We start from the raw sequence: 20593 nt of genomic DNA, 5'->3' as shown, positions 1-20593 counted from the left end.
CAATTGTACATATACGAAGACCTATATATAGACTAGACATAAAAATTCAAAATTGCTCTCCTTCTTGATTCGACTGGCAAATCATATTACTTTTTGGCAACCGGGTTTTTTAACCTAATTAGACCCCGCTGAATACGAATTTGCCGGTTGCTCGATCGAAATCATGACCGGAAGTGAGATATTTGACATTAAAGGTCCCTTTTTTTAGTTTTTCGTAAATAACTCTTAAACGGAGGCGCATAGCAAAAAATGTTCTATTACATAAGTAATCTGCGTAAAATTGCCTACAAGAAAGATTCAGTACAATTTTTCGCTAGGATGAATATTCAAAGAGATATTAACGTGGGAAATTTAATTATAATCACTTCTAAGGTCCCTTTTTTTAGTTTTTCGTAAATAACTCATAAACGGTGGCCAATATCTAAAAATGTTGTTAAACGATAATAATCTACACAAAATTTTGAACAAAACAGATTCAGTACACTTTCGCAGGGATCAATATTTAAAAAGATAATAAAGAGGGAAAGTTCTAGTATAATGAATTCTAAGTTTCCTTGTTTTTATTTATTCGTTAATAATTTGAAAAGTATGACTCATAGCAAAAAAAAATCTTTTACCTAAATAATAAACATAAAATTTCCTACAAGAAACATGTAGAACACTTTTCTCTAGGATCAATATTTAAAAAGACAAAGCAGCGGGTAAGTTAATTATAAATAATTTTAAAGTTCCTTTTTAGTTATTTGTAAATATCTCGTAAACGGTGTCCCATAACAAAATAGGTTTTTATAAATAAATTATCTACATAAAATTTCCTCCAAAAAACATCTGGAACACTTTTCTCTAGGATCAATATTTAAAGCGATATTAATGGAAGAAAGTTAATTACAATCAGTTCACAGGTCACTTTTTATTAGTTTTTCGTAAATAACTCGTAAACGGTGGACCTTTGCAAAATAATTTTCTACATAAATATTAAACATAAAATTGTCCACAAAAAAGGTTCTGTACTCTTTTTTGCTACGTTCAATATTTAAAGAGGTATTAAAGGGTGTAAGTTAATTATAATCAATTTCCAGGTCCATATTTTTAGGTTTTCGTAAATAACTCGTAAAGTAAGGCTCATAGCAAAATAAGTCCTTAATGTTCTTGTAAATAAAAAATCGGCATAAAATTTTCTACGAAAACATAATGAACACTTTTCTCTGGAATAAATATTTGAAACGATATTAAAGAAAGAAAGTTCATTACGATCAATACACATGTCACTTCTTTTTAGTTTTTAGGGTTCCGTACCTCAAAAGGAAAAAACCGGCCAAGCGCGAGTCGGACTCGCGTTGCAAGGGTTCCGTACATTACCCAAATTTCAACAACGTATTTTTTATATGTGAAACGCGAGTGAATTGCCATTAAAAAACCCGTTCAAAAACTAAGTAATGTGCGACTCGCGCTTGCATATTTCTAATAGGTCTTCCTGTCATCTATAGGTAAACCCAGTAGTTTCGGAGATAAAGCCCTCCCCCCTCATAGCCAAACAATGACCATTCGCCCCCCCCCCCATTTATCCGTTTACGAGCCATTTACCAAAACCTGAAAATAGGGACTTGGAAATTCATTATTATTGATTATTGAACTTACCCCCTTTAATACCTCTTTAAATATTGATCGTAGCGAAAAAGTGTACAGAACCTTTTTTGTGGACAATTTTATGTTTAATATTTTTGTAGAATATTATTTTGCAAAGGGCAACCGTTTACGAGTTATTTACGAAAAACTAATAAAAAGTGACCTGTAAACTGATTGTAATTAACTTTCTTCCATTAATATCGCTTTAAATATTGATCCTAGAGAAAAGTGTTCCAGATGTTTTTTTGAGGAAATTTTATGTAGATAATTTATTTTTAAAAACCTATTTTGTTATGGGACACCGTTTACGAGTTATTTACAAATAACTAAAAAGGGACTTTAAAATTATTTATAATTAACTTACCCGCTGCTTTGTCTTTTTAAATATTGATCCTAGCGAAAAGTGTTCTACATGTTTCTTGTAGGAAATTGTATGTTTATTATTTAGGTATAAGATTTTTTTTGCTATGAGTCATACTTTTCAAATTATTAACGAATAAATAAAAACAAGGAAGCTTAGAATTCATTATACTAGAACTTTCCCTCTTTATTATCTTTTTAAATATTGATCCCTGCGAAAAGTGTACTGAATCTGTTTTGTTCAAAATTTTATGTAGATTATTATCGTTTAACAACATTTTTTAATATTGGCGACCGTTTATGAGTTATTTACGAAAAACTAAAAAAAGGGACCTTAGAAGTGATTATAATTAAATTTCCCGCGTTAATATCTCTTTGAATATTGATCCTAGCGAAAAATTGTACTGAATCTTTCTTGTAGGCAATTTTATGCAGATTACTTATGTAATAGAATATTTTTTGCTATGCGCCTCCGTTTAAGAGTTATTTACGAAAAACTCAAAAAAAGGGACCTTTAATGTCAAATATCTCACTTCCGGTCATGATTTCGATCGAGCAACCGGCAAATTCGGATTCAGCGGGGTCTAATTAGGTTAAAAAACCCGGTTGCCAAAAAGTAATATGCTTTGCCAGTCGAAATCGTTTTGATGAAAAATATGACCAGTCTAATACATATAAATAACATTCCCAAGGAACATAGTTATGGTGTATTTGAGGGTTTGTAGATCAAAGGACACTTGTCGTTTGTAATAGTATTCTTAGTGCCAGTTGCACCAACCACATTTGACAGACTGATCAACATCACTCAACAGAGAACTATAAAAATTCCCATACAATAAAATTTTGCGAATGCTTTCGGTGACAGCCGGTTTGGTACAACCGACCCTTTATTCTATTTAACATACGTAACTTTCGTTATTTTTAGATTTTGGACGAAAACAAGCCCCCGCAGTTCGTGATAGTAGTGCACATGGCCGAACAGGAAACTACCTCAAACGAAGACGAGAGGCCGGAGCAAATCTCCACAGGCTGGGTTATATTGAGAACCCTGAACGATTTCCAGGTAACAATATAATAGTTTCTCCACTGCTCTTAAACTCTTTATACTTTCAAAAACTGCATGCATTTTATAAGCATGGCAAAGTAATCTGATGCTTCAGTTGTTTTCTTATGTTGGCTAGTGACGATTTTGAATGAAAAATAATAACTTTCATTTGAATTTGATTTGTAAATTTTGTAATATTTTACAGTATTTTCCTCGCGTTTGTGTGGTGAAAAAGTTGATCCACCCAGCAATTAAGTTTCTTGTTAGATAATATAGATAAGAAGTCTATTTGGAAAAAGAGTAGTGTTATTATTATTCACAGTTTACGTAGTATATTATTCAAAGCATTTTTTTTCAGGATCTACATCGAAAATTAAGGCCTATGTGTTCTGAATTGAAAAATTTGGAACTACCGTCGAATTCTTTTAAGTTTCTGTTTGGTAAAAATGATAGAAATTCCTTAGATAAAGCGAAGAACCTCATTCAAAAGTATTTAGAAGTAAGTAGTGTCATTGTAATATGTATTATGATAGTATGAATAATCTCAGGTGAATTTTTCGAGTTCGGGTGCTAATCCGTTAAACAAAAGCCTTTGTTTCTTTTAAGAGCGGTCTACAGCCTCGTGCCAAAGCAATCACGTCGTTTAAAAAGCAACTATCGCGATAGTATTAAGGTTCAAATTCATGACAGCTTTATGATGAGGTTATGACAGCTTGTTCAGAGAACAATTAGGGTGGTCTTGTTTTTTGAGATAACAAAAACGTGTTATCTCCGCATGGGCTGATTCAAGAATTTGAACCATATAATTAGAATGGTAAATTTGCTTTTTAAATGGGTTTGTTCCCGTTACTTACGTCGGGGCTATTAGCAGTAAGCATTGTAACCACTGCATAAAGGAAACAATATCTTTCGTTTAACAGATTAGGGTCCGAGCCCGAAAAATTCACCTGAGATTATTTATACTATATGTAAGTTTGTAACGATACCTACGCAATATTCATAATTTTCTTTGCTTTTCCGAAAATTCTATATTTTTTGATAAAATAACCTTTTAATGACATACTATATTATTTCTTCTGCTTTTTTGTTTTTAATTTATTAATTATTGTGTACAGTTTGTTTTAGAAGACGAGAGACTGAACCAAAGTGAACCTTTATATACATTCCTCAACGCAACCAGCGAATATATGAGACAGGGAGGCATTCCAAAGAAAAACAAATTCTCATTTTCTACGTTATTTAAAAGGTACGGCACGTAATAAAGTTAATTTATTCATTCAATTTAAGAGCTGGGCTCTTGTCGATGCAGCGTGATGAAGTTGTCTCCACCTTGGTCGGTCCAAAGCAAGCCCCTTAGGGCCCCTCCACATCTAGCGTCTTTCGAGCGTCGGCGTCTACAACTCTATGGCCGCTGCTCGACGCAACGTCGACGCAACTGCGCAGCGACGTCATTTTCCATAGCGCTGACCAGACGCCGACGCTCGAAAGACGCTAGATGTGGGGGGGCCCTTATTGTCCTGGTACGACACGGCCCCTACATGCTCTTTACTTGGCTCCTATAACTTTTCCTTGGTCTTCCCCTCCCTCTCCTTCTATTTACTTTCCCTTCTATGATCTTTCTGATGAAGTGGTCGTGTCGTAGCAGGTGGCCTATCATTCTTCCTCTTGTAATTTTAATAATACTCAATAAACTTATCTTTTCTTTCTCTATAGGCCAAGCACATAATTGGCGCGACAGTATTTCGCGGCGAGATAGACTACCCGTCCCTCTTTTAGTAACATAGTTAGAATAAGACGGGTAACCAATCAATCATGTGCTAGCCCGGCTGTTTAGGACGGCTTCATTAGTAACTTCAGTAGTAATATAAATCTAATTATGTACCTCGTAAGATAATTACAGACGTAGTACATAATTGTTTTCCATCGTATTTACTCTGAATCGTTCGTATTTGTAATGCTAGTTCAGTTAATGTCAGTACTTTTTGTACCGAGACTGACTGGAATAGCAAGACACGTTCGTAAGTTTCCGTGAAAATACGACGGAAAATAATTATGCACTCTACCTAAGATTGGCTTTAACTTCATTTTAACGAGTCCATAGCTAAGTGTGAATTAAAAAATATTTCCGTCAGAAATTTAGTCCCCAATTCGCATTGGGCTAGCATGGCACTATAGCCCAAGCCCTCTCGCCCATGAGAGGAGGCATGTGCCCAGCAGTGGGACGTACATAGGCTGGAATTATTATTATTCCATCAGAAGTTTATGATTGATGTTCTTATTACAGTACAAGCAGCGAAGCAACGAATAGATCATCGACGGATCGCGAGGCGTTCACGCATTTGTCGGCAGACGAAGATGAAATATCGCTCTATCTAGACGGAAATGGCACGGACCCCGCCAATAAGAACATGGCTAATGCTATGCGAGGTATCATTTCTATGTATACCTACATAGTTATTTTTAATCGCGATGTACGTAATAGGTACCTACCTATATTGCAATTCGATCTATATTACGTAAGTAGGTACTTATGTACGGGTGTGTAAGTTGCGGGAAATTTCCTAAAAGTTGGAAAAGTCCTCATAAATTTATGGAAAATTGCATAGATATTTCTGTTTTGGAAACGAAAAATTTCAGTCTCCATATAAAAATAAGACAAAAATTTTCCCCTTAGATATTCCGTATTTTTTAAACTTCCCAGCAGCACAAAAACATCAATAGACATATGTTGTCCTTTAAGGTACAACAGTGATGTGCTGTGAGTCATAATTATAACACTTAACCCTTTATAAGGCATATCAGAAATTACATATTCAAAATGGAACCAGGTCACTTTGTCAAAACGTTCATACATGGTGGGAAATATATTTCCTCTGCCTTATAAAAAGTAATTGAATGCCCATCATATCAAGACCTTTTAAGTGCCTCCGTAGCTTAAAGCTTAAAGCTACGGAGACACTTAAAAGGTCTTGTGCACAAATCACGCGAGGTGTTTTCGGCTACTTTTTGACCCCCCCTCCCCCTTGGTGATATTTGGTGAGGTTTTTGGCTACCCCCCCTCCCCCACACAACCTCACGTGTATTTTTTTGAAATTTGTTCATTCGACCTAACTTTAAAATAAATAGTATTATATATAGAAAATCTTGTTTATTTTTCTATTTTCGTTAAATAGGGTCGCTATTTTGAAGTGCAGAGTGAAGATTTATGTTTAACGAAACCGAGGAAAAGTATCTACTCATGTGGTAGGTTTTTTTTCTTAGTTTCGTTCACTGTAGAAAAATACACGTGATGTTTTCTTATACCCTTCCTCCCCCAACGTGACCTATCGTGATTTTTTTCGTGAGCCCCCCTCCCCCATCGAACCTCGCGTGATTTGTGCACAAGCCCTTTGCGCGGGTGCACGCCCGCGGGTGCCATCGTGGATACTACGAGTATACATCGAACGCGTCCACGCCAGTTAGCGTTGCTCATACTATTTTTAGTCCACCCTTTACGAGGCTGACAGTTAAAAAATGACAATCGCATGTCGGAAATAGGATACATGTTCGAAGTGCCGTATGTGGGAAATATACAGGGTGTTTGGTACATCATTTGCCAAATTAAAACGGCATTTATTCAGTTTTCGTTTTTAGTTTTATTTTATAGATAAGTTAGTTTATTTTTATTTTTAATATTTGTATCTACCTTATAAATAAATAAATTATCTCAGTAAAACTGCAAATTATATAAAACGGCAGGTAGGTTGAGTCATTTGCTATCTACTCATGCCTAGAAAAAAAAATTGGCCATCTGTTTTTACTACTGCGCAAGTAAAAATTTGAAATTTACGAAAAACTGGCATAGAGCTGAAAAAAGAAAACGTGCGCAAAATTAAAAATTTGTAGGCCTGGAAGATAGCAAATGACTCAACCTATCTGCCGTTTTAATTTGGCAAACGATGTACCAAACAACCTGTATATCCTGGTAAAGGGCTAATCAGCTCACCCGCCCAAGTCGGCGAAGGGCCAAAAAAAACGGATATAATGTATATATAACCCTTTCAGGAGCCGGTCCATTAGGCGAAGAGCGCGATAGTATAGCTGAGCCTTTGTACGCGCTACTGAGCGAGGTGTTTGACATGCGTGGTGTGTTCCGATGGCTCAGAAAAACTCTAGTCACTTTCGTACAAATCACATATGGGAGAACTATTAATAGGTAAGTTGCTTTTTCGTTAAGTATTTTATTTTTGAGCGCCCAATAGAGAATAATCAGCGAGTGCTTAAGGCGTAAAAACGATTTCAAAAACCTTGCATTTTTACTTGAAATTTTAAATCAATATTGAATGGAAACTACCTATTAAGTCATTTGATCTATTATTTATCTGAAATTGATTAAATCTATTCAGTTTAAAATAAGTTAATTCGGCTACGATTTCTCGTAAAAGATACCCCCTACTCTTTCAACGACGGTTAAAAATTTCACCCGCACCATAAAAACGAATCTGTAGTTTTCACGCTGTGACTAAACTGAAAAACAAACATGCTCATAAAAAATGATTTTTCACTGAACTGCGATGACATAATTATCGTCGGGTGACAAGTAGTGATGTACCGACTATTGATTTGGCCGACTAGCCGACTAGCCGACTAATCGGCGCTCGAATGGCCGATTAGTCGGCCGATTAGTCGGCCGACTAGTCGGCTAGCTAGTGCAAACCGATTTGGCCAAGTCGATTTAACTTCTACTTTTTAAAGTAAAGTAAGTAAGTATCAGTAGTTCAAACCGCTCCGTAGTCTTTGAGTTGAGGAAATTGAATTGTCAATTTTACGCTTTGTTCGATCCGATCGACAGCAAAAATTTTGACTTAAAAGTTTTGTAATATTTTTTTAGTTTTGTGGCGCGGTAAATCACAATTTTATAATTTCTAAAGCTAAAACGGGAAAGCACTATACGAGCAAGCAGGAAAGAGCGTGCGGTCTCGTGCGATTTCGTGTCATTGCCGCGAATTGTTGAGTTAGCAAATCGACGCGGCGCAAAACTGCCAAACCGATCCAAGTATACCGCCAAATCAATCTCTTTAAGCCCATGCGAAATTGAACCTTACCACATAAACAATAAGTTTCATTTTACGTTACCTGTAGATATCAAGTTTCGACTCTACTCAATAATGGCGGCAATGTGCATGGCAACATTTTTCTTCGTGGTTTGAAACCGATTTGCGTACATTTTAATCCTCAATATGTCAAAGTGACGCATCAACAAATATGAAAGGATGCGTTTAGAGCGGGTGAACGTATCTTAAGAGTCCTTACTCCTACAGACGAGCGTATTTTGCAAAATGCTTCCTTTTTCATTCAAGATTACGACGTAACTATTAGTATTTATTCAAAAACTGATAACGTACTTAAATAATCATTTCTTAAACTAGGGGCTGCAAACGTTCTAATTTTCATTTTCTCTTTTTGAACCTAAAATAAATGAGTTTTCTTAGAAGTCTTTTTCAAAATTTGCAGTGAGAAGGGTCGTTTCGGCTCTCAATTTTGCAGTAAACAAGAATCATTTGGTATATGAATGATTACAATTCAACTCATCATATGTTGTACGAGGGGCTTACATGCTTGAAAATCGAACTTTCATTTAAAAAACATGATAAAATACCTTCCGAGTTTTCTTCATTTTTTTGGTGAAAACAGGGTTACATTACATTTTTTTATCGCTAATTGGACTTATATTTTGCCACAAAAAAAATCTTTTAACAAACTGTAACTTTATGTTCACTCATTAAAAAAAATCATAACTATAGGACCTACCTTGCCGTAAATATATATTTTTTTAAAAGACCTATAAATCACGCTGCAGCGACGCCGCGCGCTCATTCGATGATTAGGAGAGCCACTCGGAACCTCGCACGGACGCACCTCACCAGCACCTGCATATCCGCCGACGATTTTCCTGCGAAAATCGAAGCCGGAACGCGCCCGGCCCCTGCCGGAGGGGAAGCCCAGCTGCGACCTGAACCCATCCACCGATGGTCGCCCTGTCTAACAGGGTCGTCCGACGGTGACGCGTCGCGCAGGTCCCGCACACATGGACAAGAAGCCACCGAAGTCCCCCCCCGTCCCTCCGGGGCGGGTGGGTAGACAAGAAAACGGATTTTACAATCCACCCGCAGCCACAACAGTAAAACTCGCGACCCCCCCGGTCCCCTCGGATAGGGTGGGTAGTTTGAAACGCGAGTTTTACAAAGTACCCGTCGACACCAGGACTCCCGAACCCGCCCGCGGCCCCACAAAGCCGTGGCACTTCGACTTCGACGGACTCATTGAAGCCCTTGGACGCCCCCACGCACCGACCCCCCTCCCGCGGGTAGCCCCAGACCGACTTTCCCCTCGCGGGCACCTCGATCGTGACCGATCCAGGGTCGCCGGCCCGGAGAGAGTCGATCATATACCTCCGCTCATGGAGGCATATCCAACACATGGGCTCGCCCCTGGGAAAGTGGAGCCGTCCCTGAAAGAAGCCAAACCACAGCGCCACCTGGACGAGCGCCCGGCCACTCTTCGACCTTCGGCAGTTGAGGAGGGACCGGAGCGCACCCCGCCTGACTGCGAAGAAGAAGAAGAGGATGATGATGATGATGACAACATCCCGCCGCCCAAGGACCAGCAACTCCGTGCCAGCCCCGGAGTCGCCCCGCAGCCCCACAAAGGCCCTTCTAAGGGCCCCCACCACAACAACGACGCCGGACACACAGAGGCTCCCAAGCTGGGAACCTCTGTACCAGCACCCCCGGTTCCCGCGCCAGCACCTGCTCTCGCGGACACCGGCTCCACCCACGGAGCCGCCCCGCAGCCCCACAAAGGCCCTTCTAAGGGCCCCCACCACAACAACGACGCCGGACACACTGAGGCCCCCAAGCTGGGTACCTCTGTACCAGCACCCCCGGTTCCCGCGCCAGCATCTGCTCTCGCGGACGCCGGCCCCACCCACGCAACCGTCGCAGCCCCACAGCTGCGCCCGAACAAGACGTCCGAGCGCGCCGCACGCTCGCGTCCCGGCCATCTACCGGGCACCGCGCCGCTCCACGCACGCCCCCCGGACAACCACCGTCAGCGCCAGCGCCCCCAGGGCGCGAGTGCCAGAAGGAGAAGAAGAAGATGCCACTCAGCGGGCAATGCGCCGCTCCACGCACGCCCTCCGGACAGCCGCCGACAGCGCCAGCTCCCCCCCTGGGACACCGGCGCAAGAAGCAGAGGGAGTCAGCCCACAGCAGCTACGAGGCCCCACAGCCACAAAGCCGCTGATAGGCTATAAAGAAGAAACTAAAGCCATGACAGGCCATCACGGCTAGCCATGGCGCAGAAGCCACCGCCCTTAGAACAAGGGCACAAAACAGACCCACCCGTAGTTACGGGTGGCGATTAGAGACCGCCAAAAATCCCCAAAAGGGATGGGAAGGCATCTCATGCCTCCCTTCGGGAGGCATGAAAGAAGCAAGCGACGCGCGCTCATTCTCCGCCGAGCGCGCTTAGGGAACGGACCTGCGCTCGATCGTCAGGCGCTCATTGCTTCGTAAACATTGAGCGAGTTCCGAGAACTGTTGTATACTATGATTAGAAAATCTTGATCCAAGGGAGAGTACATTTTTCACACCATATTAAATTTTAACAACCGACTCTCGCTTATGTGATAGATTTTCAGTGTTACTTGAATTCTGGTTAGGGTTTGCATTTTAATTATACCCGGACGACCTGGATGATGTCCAGGACGTCCAGGTTCTCTTGATGGAGTCAGGAATTGGCCACCGAACTCCTAATCTACTCATCTTAACTCCATCGTGTTTGGGCTCCATGGATTTGCCTTGACGAACACCACGGATCTAGATGAGGTCCAGGTTCTCATGATGGACTCAGGAGTTGGTCACCAGAACTCCTAATCTACTTATTATCACTCCATCGTGTTTGGGTTCATTAGATTTGCCCTGACGAGCATCATCTATCTAGATGAGGTCCAGGGTCATGAGACCCTTCTGGTGACCAACTCCTGACTCCATGATGAGATGGTCACCAGAAGTCCTAATCTACTCATCATAAGTCCATCGTGTTTGGGCTCAATAGATTTGCCCCGACGAGCACCATTGATCTAGATGAAGTCCAGGTTCTCATGATGGAGTCAGGAGTTGGTCACCAGAAATCCTCATCTACTCATTATAACTCCATGGTGTTTGGGCTCATTAGATTTGCCCTGACGAGCACCATCTATCTAGATGATGTCCAGAGTCACGAGCCCCTTCTGGTGACCAACTCCTGACTCCATTAATGAGATGGAGTTAGGAGTTGGTCGCCAGAAGTCCTAATCTACTCATCATAACTCCATCGTGTTTGGGATCAATAGATTTGCCCCGACAAGCACCATCGATCTAGATGAAGCCCAGGTTCTCATGATGGAGTCAGGAGTTGGTCACCAGAACTCCGAATCTACTCATCATAACTCCATCGTATTTGGGCTCAATAGATTTGCCTTGACGAGCACTATCGATCTAGATGCGGTTGATAGATTATTAATATTATTTTATTTTATATACTTACAAATAAAGCTTCATTTGCTTCCTCCCTTTTCACATCCTTAAGGGATAATTTTTGAGATTAAAAGTTTGCTATGTTATTCCCTGGGACTCTAAACTATCTCTGTACCTACCAAATATGAACTAAATTGAATATTTTAAACTTTCGCGTTTTGAACACATATTAACTCACATACCCGCGTTAGACCCGTCTATAATGTGGGTTTAACTAAATTGGCTCAGCAGTTTAAGTGTGAAGAGGAATTAAGAAAAGTATTTTTTTTCCTCATATTTTATGTGTTTTTACTTCGGAATGGTGTCATTATGATGACACCTGATGATGATGATGATGATGACAATGAATTCGGCACCCCCGATTTATACGAAAATCATACTAAACTTGGCCTAGTGGCTTAAATGATACAGAATATCAAGATCAAGTTGTGAGCCCCGCCCCCTAAAAATTTACATCAAAAATCTGGGTGGCTCCACTTCTTGAATCCATCCTTGGATCCTAAGGACCAATCCTGCCAAAGGAAATCTCTTGTTCATGCAACGCCGTATGTTAGGCCCAGCACCATCCGCTATTACTTCTGTTTTAGACATAGAATCGAACTTCAGAGAGTTGTTACATTGTTAGTACTCTCAAATTTATTGTTTTTATACAGGGTGGCCAAAAAATAAGTGCTTTTCCGTTGCTAGCAAGAAAATGGTTGCTAAAAAATGTACCCTCCCATAGAAAATGGACTAGCCAAAATCTATGAAACAGTAATTTTTTTTTGCGATTTCAGTGTAGGTCCCATACTAAAAGTTGCTCAGTATAATCACTAAAGCTCCCTGGCAACGGGAATGCCCTTATATTTGGGTACCCTGTATATGCATACAGGTATATATTAGGGTGTTGCTTATTTCGTCGAAATTGAAATTTTCTATGTCTCACCCCCTTAAATTGTTCTCTTTCACTAAAAACAATTAGAATTTTTTATTTCGTTTTAGGGGTCGCTACCGAATTTAGAAAATTTGAATCCTTCATACATTATGATTTTTTTTAATTTTTAGTTTTTAATTAGTGAGACAGTGAGTCAAAGTATATGGAAGCTATTTACATGTAATTCAATACTAGGTATAGTCAATATATTTTAATTTTTATTCCTATTTTAGGAGTGCGCACTGCTGAATGAATATTTAGAACGCCTAAAACACGCTAAAAGCTTTAAAGCATAAGCAAAACGCATAAGCTTTAAAAAAAATAGTGGTATTATTTTATGTTAAACTGCACATTAATACACCCTGATCCTGACCCGTTGATTCATATAAAAAAAAAACAAGAAAAAAGACTAAAAAAATAATCTTGTATGGAGGGTGCAAATTTTCAAAATTCGGTAGCGACCCCTAAAACATAATTGAAAATTCTGAAAAAAATACACATTTGTTTTTTTAGTGAAAGAGAACAATTTAAGGGGTTGAGACATAGAAAATTTCAATTTCGACGAAATAAGCAACACCGTATGTATATATACTATAATTTAGTATAATATTATCTTTCAAACATTTAATTATTCAACTTCCTTGGTGAACTGACTTTAATAGTTCCTTGACTTCATGGATGAACTTGTCGCAATAATTCCATGACATAGGTAAACAATCATTATTATTTATTCGTCGTTGGTTATATATTTTCTCAACACATACACTCTATTCACTACTATCATGCTTATAAAAGAGTGCCAATATAACGTTAAAATAAATTTACTTGCAAATTAAATTGAAAAGTATCAATATTATTCTCGTCTGCGTTGAAACGCGCATAGCTTTGCCGGCGCTCGCGTATCAAGCGCCAGCGCCATCTATCGAGTGTTATTTCGCAAAATCGGCGAACGCTCTAAGGAATAAGGGCTCTTAAGTCGATTTACGGAAAACTCACGTCGATTTAGTCGACTTCAGACCTAAATCGGTTTGAACCGATTTGTGAAGTCGAATCGTAACATCGCTAGGCCAGATCATTAGTTTCGTATAAGTTCGGGTGAAAAACAATAGTTTTGCTATTTTGGTTGCGCTATTCATATATTAGCTTGGCTAAAAGGTGTTCTCTACAGGTTCAGAGACTCCTCGTTCAATTTCTGTCTTTTTTTTTATTTTGCGATCCTGAGCAGACCGTCAGTAGGTACAACTTGTAGGAGGTATTTCCAAGGCTCTATTTCTCATACGTAGTCGCCAGTTAAGAACCTATCCCCTGTGGTCAGCGTCTTTACGAGCAACGTGCCCTGTTTATAAGTGTCTAAATTTTGCAATAACATTAATACTCGTTGTTTCCCATGGCTCCACCATTAAAAAAAAAAACAAAAACTGAATTATAATAAAATCCTTTAAGTATAGAACTTCCATGAAATTACACGAGAATCAGTTGAAATCGACCTGAGAATTATATGAACAATAGTTTCCACACCCTGAATAGGTATTTTGGTAAAACAGACATAAAACATATGGTAAATATTGACTGTTGGTTCTTTTTTTCTGTTTTTCTTTCACTAATAAAGTGCCGACTAATCGGCCATTTTTGCCGACTAGTCGCCGACTAATCGCCGACTACAAATGTGGCCGGATAGTCGGCTTTCCCGACTAGTCGGCGACTAGTCGGTACATCCCTAGTGACAAGCAAAAGACACTAACTAACACAATTGAAATTAAACCGTGTTACAAGTGTAATAAAGTGCATTGTTACTTTAATTTTTTGATAGTATTTACTGTACTTAGTGACTTTTGCTTGTCACCCGACGATATGCACCATCTACGAGTACAGTCAGCAGCAGAAGTTGCTAAGCGGGCGAGGTGTTCAAAATTACCTTGACTCCCTCTTATTCTCTTAACAATAAGGTTGCGTCAAGATAATTTAGAAAACCTGGCCCGCTTAGACTTCTGCTACTGACTGTACAGTCAATAACAACGAACTTTTCAACACTTGACAATCGCAGTGTTTACGAACTTCAGTCACAGGGCGGATACGCCATACATCAAAAATCATTTGCGTTTATATGTGTGCGCGGCACATCTGTACACGCGTCTTTGTGTATGTGTGGGTAAGTCGCTTTACTGAGAGGACGCCAGAAGTCCGCCAGATTCATGTCGCGGCCAGTCGCGGGGCGAGGTATTGCGAGTCGGGGCGGGGTGGTGCGTGGCCGTTCTGTATGATAATCTTCTTCTTCTTCCTCGCGTTATCCCGGCATCTCGCCACGGCTCATGAGGGCCTGGGGTCCGCTTGACAACTAATCCTATGATTTGACGTAGGCACTAGTTTTTACGAAAGCGACTGCTATCTGACCTTCCAACCCAGAGGGTAAACTAGGCCTTATTGGGATTAGTCCGGTTTCCTCACGATGTTTTCCTTCACCGAAAAGCGACTGGTAAATATCAAATGATATTTCGTACATAAGTTCCGAAACACTCATTGGTACAAGCCGGGGTTTGAACCCGCGACCTCCGGAATGCAAGTCGCACGCTCTCACCGCTAGGCCACCAGCGCTCTCCGTTCTGTATGATAATACTATTACTAATTCTGTGCTTCGGTTACAGGCAAATAAAGGAGACGGTAATGTGGCTGTTCTCCGAACAAATGCTGCATTACTACATCAGCGTAGTATTGAAGTCGTGGTGGCCGGGCGGCGTGCTCAGCGAGACAAGCAACAGGAATATGCGGGACCGAGGTACGTTCATAGTGCGGCTACCAGCAGTTTGGCACTGACATAAACGCTATCGAGATCGTAACTTACTTTCTATGTATCTCGCTCGTACTCGCATATTAGTGCGAGTGATCTATAAAAAGTAAATTACATAGACGTTAGCGTATATGTCAGTTTCGACACTGTCAGTGGCTCATGCTACTATAGTAGTATTCTCACTAATATGCTCAGAAATGTTAACAGAATTGAAGAAAATATGGTATGGGAAGTTCTTCATATACTAGGTGTAAAAATTAACATTAGTTCCTAAGTTATACTAACAAAATGGATGCAATTCAATACAATTACAGATAAACTCAAATTAAAAGTTATAACTTTATTGTTTTTTACCTTTTAAAAACATGTATCGACTAAGAAAAATCAGTGCATACAGCTAATTGGACTGCGTTTGGCCTTAGGAGTAATAGTAATCGATGCTTGTCCGGTACAGAGCACACACGCACGATAGCGCTGGAACAACTAAGTGAGACGGTGGTGGACGCACTGTCGTCGCTGGTGGGAGCGCACGCGGCCGCGCGCGGCGCGCACAAGCTGTTCCACACGCTGCAGAACACCACGCACAACAAGCAGCTCGCCTACGTGAGTACTGTCATTGCTTCCAACGATAGCGCTGGAACAACTGAGCGAGACGGTGGTGGACGCGCTGTCGTCGCTGGTGGGCGCGCACGCGGCCGCGCGCGGCGCGCACAAGCTGTTCCACACGCTGCAGAACACCACGCACAACAAGCAGCTCGCCTACGTGAGTACTGTCATTGCTTCCAACGATAGCGCTGGAACAACTGAGCGAGACGGTGGTGGACGCGCTGTCGTCGCTGGTGGGCGCGCACGCGGCCGCGCGCGGCGCGCACAAGCTGTTCCACACGCTGCAGAACACCACGCACAACAAGCAGCTCGCCTACGTGAGTACTGTCATCGCTTCCAACGATAGCGCTGGAACAACTGAGTGAGATGGTGGTGGACGCGCTGTGTGTATGAGTATGAGTATCATACAATACAAATCAAATAAGTATAACTTAGTAGGAATATGTAAATTGAGACACTTCTTTTCTCCTTGAATTCTAGGAGATCAAAAGTGTTCCAATTTATTTTGCTCTCTCCTAGAATTTTAGTAGAACAGAAGTGTTTATATTCAATACCAACTTATACCTACTCAATAATAATTACATCGTTTGTGCTCGCGATGATATATTTAAGACATTTAAGTCCAGAGTGTACAGACATGAAAGAACCATGATATTTTGAACAATAGTGTAAACTAAACTCGTAAAGACATTCTGTAACCATTAGGAATCGGACGCGGAGCTAAATAAAATGGTCATTTTTTCTTTATTAGTTTATTTTATGAGTGACATGAAATATTTATAAACTCATTTCTTAATTGCTACTAGTTAGGTATTTTTGAAATGATTTTATGTGGTTCATGAAAATAATTGCTCCAAACGAAGTCGAAATGGTTCCATGTTCTCGGCTTCATTAGATGATAATGGACAACGTTCGGAAGAACAAATCGTAGGCGTTCCACGTCTCGAACTCCATTTATTGGGTCATTTTTACCCACAAGAAGTGCTGTTCTCATAGTGACATTTCTAAGATTATAATCGGGTGGCGCAGTTGATCCGTAGCGTTTCAAATTCTCTTCTAAACCATAGTCGAAAAGGGGAAATCGCTTGCTTTGAGCTACTTGAGCACAATGTAGTAAAGCTTTCCGCGAAATTGAAGACGGGAAGTGGCCGAATACTACAGCTAAGAATTCCGAATCCAGACGTTGAAGGTCATATCCGCCAATCAGAAACACAAATTCAGTACATAAAGTATATGTAACGGCCCCCGGGTTACAGATAGCTTCAAGAAGATTTCTATCTAAACCTTTATAATGTAACAAATATTCAATGTTGAGAGAAAGTAAAATATTATTTGTAATAGGAGCCATTTTAATAAATATCGACATGGGTGGTGTCAAATGACTTAAATATGCCGATGGAGACAATGCTATGTAGACTCTGTTCGCCCGTTGCATTTAAAATATAATCCGTCATAGCAGGGAGGTCGTAGTATCCGTGTTCGTGAAAACTGTAGTCCCAGAAGGAAGCGTCTGTCTTAGGGTTGAGTTTGGTATGCTGCATTGCGTATTTATTGCCTCTAGTATTTCCGGCCCATACGTCATAGCCGTGGTTAGCTAATGTGATGCCTAAAGAGCTATTCCCTCTTAAAATGTATGTGTCTGCAGTACCAATCAAGCCGTGAAGTAGTAGAACTGGAGGTTTCTTGCCTGGCAGACGAAACAGTGTCAGAATATACCCGTCTTCTGTGACTACCCTGTGCTCTTCGGCCTTGTGCCCGTATTTTATACTCAGCTCCATAAAGTCCAAGCGGCCATCTTCGGGCATTAACACTGAATTGGTAATTGCACTTCTCACTATGACAAGTACGAGTGGATCATTGTAGTAATAGTCATGTTTTTATCTTTAGTCTTCTGTGAATGAATGATTATACCCCTTTGACTATGCAATGGAATAACTAAAATATCACACAACAATCGTATGAGCTAGATGTCCATGTCAATCACTTAATAACATCTTAAATAAACTGGTGTAGTTTCCTTATTATTGAAATACCTTGAATAGCTTAAACAGGTTACAAACTTTGAATCATAACATGTGTAAACAAAGCACATCATCGTTACTATTATTAGAAATATTAGAAAGATATAATTATTTTTAGAAAATATTATTGGTAATTTGTTTTTATTTCAAGTAGAAGAACTACTATATAGGGGGCGCCATAAGCCTTTAGTACGAAATACATATCACTACATCTTATAAAACAAAGTCCCCCGCCGCGTCTGTCAGTTTCTTTGTTTGTATGTTTGTTCGCGATAAACTCAAAAACTTCTTACTGAACAGATATTCATGCTGTTTTCCCTATTAATCCGGAGGTCGTGGGTTCACACCCCGGCTCGTACCAATGAGTTCTTCGGAACTTATGTACGAAATATCATTTGATATTTACCAGCTGCTTTTCGGTGAAGGAAAACATCGTGAGGAAACCGGACTAATCCCAATCATTGGCAATAGTTTAAAAATCGACTGTATGGCTTAGTTCTTGTAGCTCTTAAAAAGGAACACTGCGGACAGGAAAATGCTAACGATATTTTTAACAAGTTCTATTATTTCTATTCTATATATATTCCTCTACATATAATATTTATATCTATTTTCTTGAATGAACTCTATCCAAACATAACAAATATCACAAACAGTACTAAAATGAGAAAATGCCCGATGGGCTTAAAGTCGCAAATGTAAACGGCTAGGCCTAATATAATTATTGCTATTATTAGCCGCATGTTGATCTTAATTTTATCATAGGAGTCTATTATTTCGCTGCCATTAATACAAATTCTAGGATCAGTCATAGTGTTGAATGTTGGTTTCTTGCCTGCGACTTCGATGCTGTTAGAGATCATTGCTTGCTCTGGGGTTTTATCCAAGTACGTTATTTTCTGTAAAGAGAAATGCGATTTATTTATAAAACTAAGACGTGTCTCTAATTTCACAAATAAGGTAAACGTTCTAGTGCTCGACATACTAATACCCATTAGATGACATACTGTTGTCACGTTTATTACTAATGAAGTATATTTAACGATGACATGTATTGGTACAGTGACGAGCACTCGGACGTCTACCTTAACGGTATCGCGTGATCCTTTAGAATCTTTTACTTACGCCGTAGTTTAAGTTTTTGATGTCTTTTACTAACAGCAACTTTTCTCCTAGTATTTCTTCTGAAATTAAAGAAATATTAATTACTAGTACTTCCCGTGGCTGTGAGCCTTTTTTCCATGGGCGAATTACAAAAAATCAGTTGCATAATGTTGCTTATTATGTGCATTGCCAGCGTTTGCTTTCTATAAACCAAATTGCATAAAAATCGATACAGTTAACTTGCGTCGCTCTCAATATCGTGAATCGATGAAAATTATTCTACTGTTACAATGAATGAGTTTGATTGACGCTACTTGCTCCATTGTTGTCTTTATTTTAATAGTAAAACAACAGAATAGATAATAGTGGGCATGTTACCATTCATATTGTATTGGCTGGAAGTGAGACAAGTTTTTTAAATACGTAGGCACACGTAGGTAAAATATATTGTATTTTTGTACCTACAGTTGTTTTATAGTTATCGTATCGTTAAAAACAAACAAACCGAAGAATCAACTTACCACTGCTCCGAACACCAATTGTATTTAGTTCATCGAGTTCTCCTTTACGTATGACGATAGTGCTATGGTCCGCACTGTAGCGGTACATCTCGTCTGCCAGCATTTGCATGTCGGCTCGGCCCTCAGACCTAAACCGCCTTTTGATTTGGTTCAGGAAGAGAAACGCCTTTGAACGTTGGCATGACTAAAAAATAAGACGAAACTTTTAGTGTTTGAAATTAGATCTAAAACTAAATAAGTAACTATTTGATAATTAGTATGTCAAGGTGAAATGACTAATTTGACCGAAATTATGTATTAAGACTCGCTTACTTTGTCTGTGATGCAGAAATATAAATGTCCATTTTCAGCAATGTAGTTGAACAAGTAAGGCCCATGAAAATATGTGCATTTCCCGTTTTGTAGCGAAACCTTTGTTAAGACCTCATTCGTAATTTCTGTGAAATTTCCCTCACAACACGCAAATCTGGATAAAACCACATTTTTTAGAGCCACAGCACTGAATAAGATAGGCATTGTTTAAAATATGAATATCACTTTATTTAAAGATGAGTGAAACAAGTTTAATTCACAGTTTTTGGTAACATAAACACAAAACACAGTTTATATCTTAGACACATTATAACGCGGAAACATATAAATGCCACCAGCGCGCTATCGAAGAATTCTCACATCTTAGCAATAGCGGCGTGATATCTGTTCTAAAATTATTTACCTTGTTGGCTCGGTGCTAAAAACGCCCGCTCCACTGAATCTGTCGTTCACTCTGATAAATTAATTCGTGCAAGCATCGGGACAGTGATCTCTGTGTCGTTCGCCGCTGAATTTTTGAACAGGACTTTATTTTTAAGTTTGTAATATTTTGTTAATGCTGCTTTTAGTAAGCCAAAATTTGGATCTCTGGATAAAAAATGTTATGTATGTTAGAGAATAAAGCCTGCTAAAGTTACATCTCTCCCACTGCAAAAAGGAATAACTATGAAAATGGATAGGTACCTAAATACACCTACAACTACATAAACCTTGACACGTATTTATTTCGCTTCTGTACTTA

The 20593-nt window shown here is 39.6% G+C and overlaps 3 protein-coding genes and 1 long non-coding RNA gene across 6 annotated transcripts in view; 2 read left to right on the top strand and 2 right to left on the bottom strand.

Moving 5' to 3' along the window:
• LOC134666590 (sorting nexin-25) overlaps positions 1–16070 on the top strand; it is a gene marked incomplete at its 3' end in the record, with an annotated part of 34746 nt that extends 18676 nt beyond the window's left edge. The window contains exons 10-16 of the mRNA XM_063523796.1: positions 2912–3049; positions 3390–3530; positions 4147–4277; positions 5316–5458; positions 7076–7226; positions 15145–15275; positions 15742–16070. Of these exons, the coding sequence (XP_063379866.1) occupies positions 2912–3049; positions 3390–3530; positions 4147–4277; positions 5316–5458; positions 7076–7226; positions 15145–15275; positions 15742–16070 (1164 nt within the window). The remainder of the gene's footprint in view (positions 1–2911; positions 3050–3389; positions 3531–4146; positions 4278–5315; positions 5459–7075; positions 7227–15144; positions 15276–15741) is intronic.
• Positions 16071–16072: 2 nt separating this feature from the next.
• The window catches only part of LOC134666619 (uncharacterized), a 205770-nt gene continuing 201249 nt past the window's right edge, over positions 16073–20593 (top strand). For both annotated transcript variants that reach the window (XR_010098528.1, XR_010098527.1), the window contains exon 1: positions 16073–16210. This is a non-coding gene — a long non-coding RNA (uncharacterized LOC134666619). The remainder of the gene's footprint in view (positions 16211–20593) is intronic.
• LOC134666873 (lipase 1-like) lies at positions 16696–17809 on the bottom strand. Its single transcript, XM_063524180.1, has 2 exons — positions 17277–17809; positions 16696–17218 (listed from the first exon to the last, which is right to left on the bottom strand). The coding sequence occupies exons 1-2, from the start codon at positions 17696–17698 to the stop codon at positions 16696–16698; spliced, it is 945 nt and encodes a 314-aa protein (XP_063380250.1). The 5' UTR covers positions 17699–17809.
• LOC134667018 (vesicle-associated membrane protein 7-like) lies at positions 18476–20394 on the bottom strand. Of its 2 annotated transcripts, none has more exons than XM_063524325.1 (4): positions 19852–20394; positions 19540–19723; positions 19040–19095; positions 18476–18813 (listed from the first exon to the last, which is right to left on the bottom strand). In XM_063524325.1, the coding sequence occupies exons 1-4, from the start codon at positions 20053–20055 to the stop codon at positions 18541–18543; spliced, it is 717 nt and encodes a 238-aa protein (XP_063380395.1). In that variant the 5' UTR covers positions 20056–20394; the 3' UTR covers positions 18476–18540. The 2 variants fall into 2 exon arrangements, with proteins under 2 accessions (XP_063380395.1, XP_063380394.1); XM_063524324.1 differs by having other exon boundaries at positions 18483–18813; positions 19040–19098; positions 19852–20392.

The sequence above is a fragment of the Cydia fagiglandana genome, chromosome 8, assembly GCF_963556715.1.
Source record: "Cydia fagiglandana chromosome 8, ilCydFagi1.1, whole genome shotgun sequence".
Taxonomy (NCBI): Eukaryota; Metazoa; Arthropoda; class Insecta; order Lepidoptera; family Tortricidae; genus Cydia; species Cydia fagiglandana.
Note: the sequence above shows the minus strand (reverse complement) of the source record. Positions and strands in the feature narration are given on the sequence as shown.